The following is an 11,033-nucleotide window of genomic DNA, read 5'->3' as shown; positions in this document are numbered from 1 at the left end:
TTCAGCATCTTCTACCCCAGCTATTACATTCGGTGTATTTTTTCATGATCAACAAATTTGTTCAAGTTAGATAAGTTATCCCACCACTTAAAGAGATAGGCCTCTGCAATTAGTTTAAACCAGGGAGTAATCTTAACTTCATTCTTAGAGGCTTTGTCCAAGAGCTGCTTCAGTTCTTTCTGCGTCACGTAGCAGTAGCTTTGGATCTCGTTAGGGTTGGGATTCAGCGTTACGTCCTTCTGTACAAATAAGATGTAGTCTATCTCGTGTTCACCCCAGATCCCATCAGACTGGGCCTTGTAGTGAATTCGTGTCAGATAGGAGATTTCTTCTGGGGTTACCTACAATAAAAACACTTGTCAGAACTGGCGCCAAACCAGAACAATTGCACTGCGAGGCACTGCAGTAGAACTACCAGCTATTACTTTCTTCCTTAAAAACTATTTTTCCCATTGCAATGTACTTCTTCACAGAGAATCGCCATGAAAAAGAATTTCTATTGCACTTGGATGGCGTGAATTGCAAAGCTTTTCTCTAGTCAGACTCACCCTATAATATTTTGGGTGCCTTTCTTTCATCAGCAAGTTTAAAATAGCCTTTACCAGACCTCAGCGCACACGTACTGATGAACACAAACACCTGCACCTGCCCCTTACATCCCCAGAAAAAGACCCGACAGCTCCCTGAAGCCGAGGTCAGAACTGTGTACTGACAGCCCACGCGTGACCCTGACCTACCAGGGATCTGCGCAAGCTGCAGACCAGGTCAGCCACCCTGGGGACAACCTGACCACCGTGTTTCCCAGTAGCACCCTACTTCGCCCGTGCCCCGCGACACAAGAAGCAGAAAGAGATCTTGACCATGAGCGCAGTTCAGCCAGCCTCACCCCGCTCTCTGTGCGCTCCCAGATTGCCCCCAGAAGCGGGCTGGGGGAGTGCTCCGGAGAAACACTGAGTGCCCAGGCCACCCACCTCCCACAGGACGCCCGGGATGGCAGAGGGGCTCGTGCAGGGGTGCTGATGCCCTCCAGGAGCACCCCTTGTCCAGAGGGCGTACAGCACTGCCTTCGGCCGGAGGAGGGATGGGCGCTGCCTTCCTCTGGGCGAGTGTGACAGCCCGCCCACTCACAGTCACACCTGAAGCAACTCCGTCCTCCAGGACTGGGCGATTTACTCTCTGCCTCGTGCTTAGTCTGAGCAGAGGAATACCCTAAAGCACCATTGAGCCATACCAGCTTTTGAGACTCCGGAATACAGATGCCGAATTCTCAAGTTCACTAAGCTCTCTACATCTCCAAAGTTAAACTAATTTTCAGGTTTCAGGCCGACCCTGTCTGCCAGATGCAGTTAGCCTGTAGACTGGCAAACAGTCCCCCCTTCCTTTACCTGCTCCATGGGAATCCCCAACTCTTCTTTCAGTCGTCTCTGCGCTGCTCTCCGAACACCAATGGCCTCATTTTCTTCCAGTTCCAGTGGATGGCTTAGAGGATGACTGCAACAAGTGTTGGTAAAACAATCTGCAAGAAGTTTCAATCAGTACATTTTTAACACGTATGAAGCATTGCGGGGAAAAAAAAAAAAAACAACAACAAAACAAACCCACAAAAAAGCACAGAGGTGCTGTAGGACAGTTATTCAACACATCATAGCTTTCTCATTATCTTATTCATCCACAAGACAAGCACATCTTGAACTCTGACAAGTATTTAGAAGTATCTCCTCTCCAAAGTAGCAAATTCTAAAATGCCAGAATGAGTTACACTGCAAGATCAGACTGGCATATTTTTTTAAACATTGATTTAAATTAAACATTTTGATAAATACAATGTGTTTCAGTACTAACCTGGAAATGTAATTTTTGTATTCGACCTCTGCTGCAGCAACAGTTTATTTTCTGCATTAAATAAGAAAACACTGAAAGCTCGGTGCAGTAAACCTAAAAATAAACAGAAAAAGCTCTTTAACAGAGGAGAAAAAAACATATGAAGACAGTTTAAGGGCTTAGAATGCCCTCATTTTTGGGTGATCTAATTCAAAATTCATATATGTCAAAAAGTGAGGATTTGATAAAAAACTCAGTTATTATTTAGGTTTCTATGTCAGCTTATGCAAAACATTAAATTAGAAAAGTGCTAAGAACAACAATGCAACAAAGAGTTACATGTAACTTGGTCAGTTCACCATTCCGGAGATGCACGTTTGGGCCAGCTGCTAAGGCGGGCTCACCATCCATACATTTTACCATCAAAAAGTGATGACTCAAAAATTCCGAGGAAATGGTATGGAATTTCAAGATGCTTCAGGAATTGTGAAAGTCCAACAGAAACTAGGCTCCCTTAAAACCCGTACAATTGCTGTTTTCTGCACCTTTTGAGTTTGTTCTTCCTCACTGTGTAGGAAGATGCTTCCTCCGAGTACAGAAAAGGAGGTCATAAACTACTATAAGAGTATACTATAATCTGACCAAGCTCAAATAAAATCCACAATCAATTAGAATGGCAATAAAACCCCTTTCCTATTAGCAACATCTGAAGTAGAATTCTGCGTGAACTACTTAAAAATCAAAGTCTCTTCTACATGTAAACAACTCAGCACAGAAACAAGTGGCATTCTTTAGAAAAAGACAATAGAATCAGGTATTGGTAACACAAAACCAGTATCATTTTACCATCAAAATGTAACTCAAAAATATTTATCAAGACACACAGCTTGTACCTGCAATCACACATTCCCCACCTTTGCTACTGCCTCCAATTGTGTGTCTTCCCACATTACGTACTTTTAAAATTAGATGTTGCAAGCCAGGGTGGGAGGGGGGTGTGGGGAACTACTTGTTCTGGTTTTATCAACACCCACCTGAGATTAAGGCTTTAATTTAATCATGGCTATATTTCTGAAAATATTCAATCAACTTAATAGTTCAATTAGAAAGTGAACATGCTGTACCTTTATCAATGTTTTCATTCAAGTGACAGTTTTTCTTGGTATCTGCTCCAATCTTATTATCATTTTCATCAATAAGGATGCACATCTCTGCCAAGAGCTGCACCTGCTGCTCGTCCAAGTGATCTGTGTTCACTTCAGGCATCGTGACGGTAGCACACGTTCTACTGAAAAAAAACAGCAAAAAGAAGAGCCATTCGGTAATAACAACATCTATCAGGCTCTGGGCAGAGCACAAGAAACAAACCGCTGGGTTTCCAACACAGTGTAAACGGCGCACCAGTTATATTTTGGGGGTTTTACACGCTTTTGGATCTCTGAAACTTCCTGCCCACAATGCCAAATGTTGCAGCGTGACGTGCTGGTGCTTAACACATTTCTCTGTTGCTTCTCCGAAACGCCACGGCAGCAGCGGCTGCAGGACGGACTTGCCAACTGTCACCTTCGAAGGGCTGGCAGCACAGGAATTCCAAGTGTCACCCAGCACAAACCTCACCCTGGCAAACCCCGTCACAGCCTGTGACGTTCCCCACCCCACCGCTGGTCACGGTTGTACCGCCGGACGCCACGGGCACGTGTATTTTCCACCCGCCCCCCCCCCCCCAAGAACCAAGTAACGAGGATTCCCCGACCAGAACACGCACCCCAAGGCACTCCCAACGCCCCCCGCCCCCTCTTCGCGGCCCCTGCCCCCTGCCTCTGCCCGCCCGCTCCACTCCTCAGTCCCGCCGGCTCCCACCGCCCCCTTCCCCGCCGAGCCCGCTCCCTAGCGGCTGCCCCCGCTGCCCCCTCCCCAGCCCCGTCCCTCGCCGCCGCTCCGCTGCCCCCCTCACCTCCGGGCCCGGGCCGGCTCCCCGCGCAGGCCGGCGGCGGAGGCGAGCGGCTGGCGGCTGCGGTAACGCCCCTCAGGGACGGCGGCTCCGCGGCAGCCCGCAGCGACGGCCCGCCGCAGCACGCGCCACATCGCCCGTCACCCTGCTGCCGCCAATGGCAGCGCCCCCAAACACTAACGTCACCACATCGCCCGATCGCCCCACTGCGGACTGGGCTGCCTAGGAGGCGGGACTAACAGTGACACGATGACGCGGAAGCGTTGGCCAATACGGAGAGCGGGTAATGGCGGACTAGCCAATGGGCGTGGGGAAGGCAGGTCGGGCCACCGCCCCGCCGGGCACGGCCGTTTCCGGCAGGAAGGTGCCTGCTCTGTGTGGGGCGGTCGCTGAGGAGGCTGCGGGGCTCGGGCTCCGCTCTGAGCCCAGCGCCGATGGCGAGGCGCGGCGCCGGGTCGCCTCCCGTCACCAGCCGCCGCCGAGGCGTCGCCAGGGCCCGGTGGTTGCGGGGAGGCATGCGCCGGGGCGCGCAGCCGCGGGGCGGGACCTGCGCCAGGGCGGGCGCGCGGGGGCGAGGCTGGGCGTCGGTCGGTGCGGGACAGGCCGGGGGGCACCGCGGAAGAGCGGCCTCCAGGCCCCCACCGGGGGAGCAGGCGCTGTCGCTGTGCAAAGGGGAAAGGCGCCTTCGTCCCCTTGGCAGGCTGGAGTGTTCGTAGCGTTACGCGCCGCTCCTTGTCTTCGCCCACCCGCGGCAGCCACGGGAGCGCGCCGCAGGGCCGTCTCCTAACCCGCGCCTGTGCTTGTGGCGTTCGTCCAGTTCCTGGGTTGACTTCTGATCGGTTCTGGGAGCGTTCTTTCGGGTCGATGCCATAACCATGAGGCTGTAGAGCCGCAGGGCTTTGTGGCAGTCTCCGTAGCACGTTTAATCTGGGGCGTTCTTCGCTCCGTAGTAGCACCCCTCGAATCGAAGAGGTTACGTGTGTGCCGTACAGGTCCCAGCCTGCCGCGCTCGCGGAGGTGCGGAATACTGGCCCGTCGTCTCCCCTCCTTCACCAACAGCTGCGGTTTGTAGAAGGCAGTTAGTGCATTACTCAAGCTCTGAAATTGTCTAATTCATTTGTTCTTAAGGGACAGAGAAAGAAATACCTGGTTTTGGGACAGGAATCAAGTGTGGGCGAGATGTCAAGATGAACTGCTCAGACAGGGTGGTTCTAGATACACACAGACACCCAGTCTGAAGGCAGAGGAACTTCAATACCAGCCTCTGTAGAAACTCCACAGCACCATCGTTGAGTACCTTCTGAGCAAGACTTCTTTTGCTGGTTTATTGCCTGTCCACAGATTTGGATTTATGATTTTATTCCATAAAAGGCCTAAAAATGACATTTCTCATGTCGTCTTGGAGGCATCACTCTTTCTGATTGCCTCTCAGCTCATGTTCCAGCATTTCAGTCTGGTTTGTTTTGATTTTTCCTGTGAACGGGACAGATGGCCTTTCATTCAGAGATACCGTTAGCAGAACAACATGTTCACGCTGACAGTTAATGTCTTACAAGGGGGGTATCTTACCGGGGACCCCCTGTGGAGAGCTTGATGCAGGGAGAGTAAAGGCAGGAGGTGTTTTTGGTGGCAGAGAGCATAAAAAGTAAAAAAAAAAAAAAAAAAAAAAAAAAAGTGTGCCGGCTGCTGCATATCCCTTTAACTATAGAAAACACAACATAAGGATGTTAATATTAATGTTGTGTTTTTGATTAATATATTGCAAATGTAATATTTGTTACCACAACATTAATAAGTATGCACTCTCAGAAAGGACTGATGTGTAGGCAGATTTCTTTTTAACCTGAGTCATAGTTTGGTGTGAAAACACGGTAACTGGAGATTGAGCTCTGTAGAAATACTGAGAACATCCTTCACCATATTGATTACTTGCTTATTTCATTGTTCCAGATGAAAAAAATCCATCAAATTTTTCTTCTACCATTCTCCTAATGTAACCAAATACAAGCTACACAAAACGACCACAAATACTCTTAACTACTGAGATGGGCACACAAACCAGCATCTCGTATGAACACGAGAGTTAACCAGCAGCCCTCCTGAGAGTGAAGCTCTGTGGGAACAGAAACTTCCACCCTAAAAGACAGAGCTGGCGTCTGTGCGTGGGGCACAGCTGATGTATCATGTACACCGAGGAGCAGATGTACACAGCGACAGGCTACACAGCGGAGGGGTACCGAAAAATGTCCCTACAGATAATGGAGAAAAGTAATGAGATTTGTTTTTTCCTAGTGATAACTATTGAGAAGTTCTGTAGAGGCCCTTCAGAACCCGACCGTCAGAAACAGCTGTGGTTTGTCTTGTGCAGACAAACAGAGCACTTTGCCTGGAGCAATGTTGGTGGGCACCATGTCTGACAACAAGTCCTGGGGGATAATGAGAGACAAAAAAGCAGTCAAAAAGGATAAGAGCGCCAAAATAAACCCTCTTCACAAAAAAGACAAGGGAGAGACCTCCCAAGCTGTTCACCAAAGACACTTTCAGGATCAGGTGTTTTATGTCACCTGTGTCATCTTTCCTCTCGCTCCCCTCCACACTTGCCCTGTACCTTCAAAGGAGCTATTTGTGTTGAAAAAAATTATCCTCATTTTTGCAATGGTACGCATTTCACCAAAACCTCAGAACTTTTGCTCCACCCTATGTAAACAGAAGCATGCCTCAAGTGACATGAGGCTTGATTTAATTTATGCATCTCGAAGTCTGCTGACTGTTTCCACTCTACAAACAAGGCAAAAGCAGTTTCATGTCACCACTGGGAAGTCTCTCATTTCACCTGAAAATCCAACCAGCTGCAAATCCCTGACAGAATTTTGCTATCTACTAACATAAAGGGAAATGCAACCCCCACCAAACTGGAGGAAAACATCTTAATTCTCCAGCAAGTTAAACAAGAAGATGGTAAACTACAGGATGAAGCAAATGCTGAACAAACCTGGGATTTGACCCCAGCCTAGAATGCATAGGCTCTTGAAACATGCCTCTTCTTGGTTTTCAGCATTGCCATGGAAAATTAAGGTTCCCCCCACCCCTTCATGTACAACCTGCCTCTTTTTAAGCTTCCTCTTCACTTGTTCTGCTATTTAAGACTGCCAGTTCACCCCTCTCAGCTATAGAGCTGTCCTGGTTCCTGGTCTCCCTGAAGAATCCCTCTTGGAAGTCTGCTCATGCCCTGGAGCCGTAGCTCTTCAGAAAACATTTATCTAAGTGATCCACTTATGTGCAGAGCAAACAACAGCCTGGGTTTATCTGAACTGGGAGGTAAATACCCAGTCCTAACTAATCCGCTGGTGTTCACTTGACCCTTCTTTCTTAAAAGGCGTATTTCAGGAAAGTGGGTTGGCTTCAGCTTGCTTCAGAGAAGACAGATGGCTTTGTAGTGAAAATGTAATACACGTATGCTAAATATATAAGTGGGATGTTGTATTTGCATTTAGTTTTGCGATCTCAAGCATGATGGAAAGAGTGCTATGATGGACGGCTTCCAAATGGTTTTACACAGCATAAGGTGATGATTAATGAGACAGGAAACCGCTCTTTTAGGAAAGAGTTATTCGGAGGTTTCCTGTATGAAGGAAGAAATAACCCTTGAGTCCTTTTCTCCCTTAGATCTATTTTTCTTTTTTCTTTCTTTTGGTTTGAGCTCTGGACAGGAGGCTCTGCCTTTTCCTGCTGCTTTTATAGGTTTGGAAAAATCTTAATTTGGGAGATTCAACTATTTTTCTGTTCTGTTGCTGGTTTCCCAAGCCTTGTATCTTGTCTTCTCAAGGCCAGCCACGGGCGCACAAGTAGGTCTGGAAGGTGATGTCCAGGACAACCTGACTGTTGCCACTTCATTCACTGTAATGCCTATTAAAAAAGCTTCTTGGGTGTTGATAAGATGCTAAACTAGTACTGCCCCCGTTTCCCCAGGCTCTCCTATTGCTACCTCTGTTTCTTGTTAGAACAAGTAGTTTGTGAAAAGCAGGGGCAGTCCTTTGTTCTGCACTTGCTCCTATACATCAGGCAGTGCCTGCTGCTCTTGTAGTGCCGTGACAAAACCAAACCAGTAGCAGGGCTAGAGGGACAACAGGCCACTTGCTGCTCTTTTCTTGTGAAAAAGGAACTGCATCCATACAAGGCCTGTTGATTTTCAGGTCAGAGTCTGCCTGTGTCAAGGAAAAAGTTATTTAAGTCCCTGTCTTTCCTTATGGCAGTATTTTGCATTTCTTTAGGAAAAAAAAACAGTCATCTCTGTATCCCCCCACTGCTGCTACAGAGCGAGCTGCTCTGGAGGATAAGAAAGCTGCCAGGTGTTTCCCCAGGGAAATCTCAAATGTGGATCCTCGTGCTCTCGCTGGACATTATTTTCCTTCATACTTATAGCTAAGCCTAGTAGAATTGTATTAGGATGAAGTAATTTTGGTAGGAATAATGAGGCTTAAAAAAATGTTTAGTTAGGAACAGAACAGCCGAGGACTGGAGTTGTGACTTGGGTAAGACAGCTGAGATCACTGCAACCGCACCAACTATAGAGTATTCAAAGCCTCAAACAGTGGCATTTGGTCAGGTTGTGCTCAGGCTCCCTCCCAGGCAACTCTGCCCTGCCTCTTGTCCATCTTCTTTTGCCTGTTTTCTCTCCCCCCTTTTCCTCTGCTTAAAGCCATCTGGCTATTCCTTTTGCTCCCATCCTTTTCGTGGCTTTGAAGAAGGCAGTAAGCGAAAATTATAAGACATTCTCAACCAGTTAGGCTGGTTATCTTGTAGAATGACCTCCAGCAATGAAAAAGACACTAGTAAATAGGTAAAACACACTATTTCTGGCAGTGTTAATACAGCTGCGATTACAAGATGACTGCACAGAAGGAGGTGGAAAGGAAAAAGAAGAAAGAATGGCTGGCATACTTGTTGCTGGGAAGAACATAAAAAGACAATGTAGTATTTTCAGCCCTCGCTCTGAGGCACATGTTCTTCTGGCCTTTTCACAGACCTCTTCTGAGGCAGCCAGATAATCTGCAGGAAGAGAGAAAGTAATTAGGCAAAGGCCTCTTCCGACTTTCACAATCTGCTACAATGAATAAGAATTTTAGGTGAAGGTCTCTTCTAAGTGTTCATCAGCAAAGGACTTAATCACATTTCAATTACGCGTTGTAAGCTTCAAAGGGAACAGCCTACTTGCAGAATGTAGCGGTTGGCTTTGATTCACTGCTTCTGCCACATCGTCTGCAGATGCAGTACAGACAGTCCAGATTCGGCATTTCCTAGCCATTCTGTATTAAAAAAGAGGGGATTCCGGTGGTGTTCCGGGCAAGTTTCATCTCACTTTTCAGTGCTCCACCCGGGCAACAGTTAGGACGGAACCAGCTCGCCTTTGTCACCGTGGGCATCGAGCGCCCGCCTGCCTGGGGTGCAGGGTGACGGCGGGGGGTGGCGCAGCCATCTGCCCCCACGCTTCGCAGCCCGACGGGGCCTGCAGCCTGCAGCCCTTTGGCTTATGCGGCGGGTCCGTGCTCGTTACCACACCGCGGGGCCGTCGGCACGGACCGGTAAGCCCAGGTACCGACCTACCGGGCCTCACGGCACCCACCCAAACCGGCCGTCCGACGGCGGCTGGCGCCCCGTGCCAGTGGCATCCCGGAGCCCGCGGGCAGAAGCCGCCCGAGACAGCGGCCACCGGGCGGAGGCTCGGCTGGCGGCGAGAGGCGGCCGGCGGCGAGGGGCGACCGCCCGCCGGCCGGCCCGTCGCCATAGCGGCGAGTGGGGGCCGCTCGCCGCTTCCGCCCGCCGCCGGATGTCGCCGCGAGGGCTCCGCACCGGAGAGGCGCGTCGCTGCCGGAGCGCGTCGCCGGGCTCGTCGCTGCCGCCGTTGCCCCTCCCGCCCTCCTCCTCCTCCTCCTTCCCCCCGCCGTCTGCGGCCCTGCCCCTTCCCGCCCGCTGCCCCGGCTGAGGCTGACAGGTGAGTGCGGGGGGCCGCGGCGCCCCCCCCCCCCCCCCCCCCTCAGCGGGGCGCAGACCCTCCGCCATCTTCCCGCCCGGCAAGCCCCCGCCACCGCCGGCAGCAGCTCCCCCGAAGGGCTGCGGGCGCGGCCCGGCCCGGCCCGGCGCGGGGGGAGAAGGGCCGGGGCGCGGGGCAGGAGGGTCGGGGCGGGGGTCTCAGGGGGAGTGCGGGCGGCGGGGGCTCCCTGCGCGGTGCCGCCGCCTCGCCAGGCCCGTGCCGTAAAGCGGGGCTCCTGCCTCCGCACCCCTCCCGCCCGATTTAGCCCGCTCTGTTTCCGCGTGGAATGACTTGCGCATTCTTTCTTAAAAACCGAATAACCGAAAATAAGCCCTTCTTCCTTTTCTATAGTAAATTTTTTTTTTTTTTTTTTTTTGGGTGGGATGTGTTTGTTGTGTTTTTTTTTAAGATTTTTTTTTTTGTCCTTTAAGACGTCCAGCCCCAGGCTATAGGGATGGTTCCAGGTCTTCAGACAGTGAAACCGAGGGTGCCTGATGAGGAGGCTGCTCGCTAACTTTGTGTGCTACTGCATGTCCTTAGGATAAGCCCAAGCGTAGCACCTCATTAGTTCGCAGCTTGAGTTCAGATCCTCTTGACACATGTACAAATGGAGTCAAGAAGAGACGCCCAAATTCCCTGAAGTGGGGCACAACTGCGTGAGGAAGGGAAGTGCTGTTTGGGGTGGGACGGGGTAGATCTGGCCTTCGGCAGCAGAAGGATGACTTGGAACCATCTGAGAGGGGTAAAAGTTATGTCTGTAAAGAGCCATTTGCATTATTTGTCTCTTTTTTTCCTTGAGCTAAAAACAGTGAAAGCGATTTTTTAAAAAAAAAAAAAATTATATGCTTAACGTATTCAGAGGTTGGATAGATGTTAGGTTCCAGTTGTAGAAGGAAATTAAATAAAAAGATTGTGCTTATGCAAATTCAAAGAAAACTTTTCCAAGTTAAGCCTTGAACTGTTGTTCAAGGACATCTTGGTGTTTGTGAGAAGAAGAGAAACTTCTATGTGTATTTTTATCTCTTTTGTTACATCTTTGAGCTTCTCAAAAGTTTTTGTTACAGCGTTTTAAAGTGTGCTTTCTATAACAGTAATTCATGGAAGATTTACGTAAAGAACTGGTGGAACAGCTTCTTCGAAGTGATTCATTGTCATTGAGTACACCTTGAAGTTATACAAACGTCTATTGTTCAGGCACCCATTTTGCGACATCGCAGCAGTATCATTCTC

At 49.7% G+C, this 11,033-nt stretch overlaps 1 protein-coding gene across 1 annotated transcript; it reads right to left on the bottom strand.

The window, feature by feature from the left end:
• IDI1 (isopentenyl-diphosphate delta isomerase 1) lies at positions 1 to 3,906 on the bottom strand. The gene is made up of 5 exons (XM_086466864.1): positions 3,776 to 3,906; positions 2,946 to 3,109; positions 1,843 to 1,935; positions 1,386 to 1,516; positions 1 to 341 (listed from the first exon to the last, which is right to left on the bottom strand). The coding sequence occupies exons 1-5, from the start codon at positions 3,904 to 3,906 to the stop codon at positions 24 to 26; spliced, it is 837 nt and encodes a 278-aa protein (XP_086322990.1). The 3' UTR covers positions 1 to 23.
• Between the last annotated feature and the right edge of the window lie 7,127 nt (positions 3,907 to 11,033).

The sequence above is a fragment of the Leptosomus discolor genome, chromosome 6 (genome assembly GCF_034619465.1).
Source record: "Leptosomus discolor isolate bLepDis1 chromosome 6, bLepDis1.hap2, whole genome shotgun sequence".
Taxonomy (NCBI): Eukaryota; Metazoa; Chordata; class Aves; order Leptosomiformes; family Leptosomidae; genus Leptosomus; species Leptosomus discolor.
The sequence above is the reverse complement of the archived record's forward strand: the minus strand, read 5'-3'. Positions and strand labels throughout refer to the sequence as shown.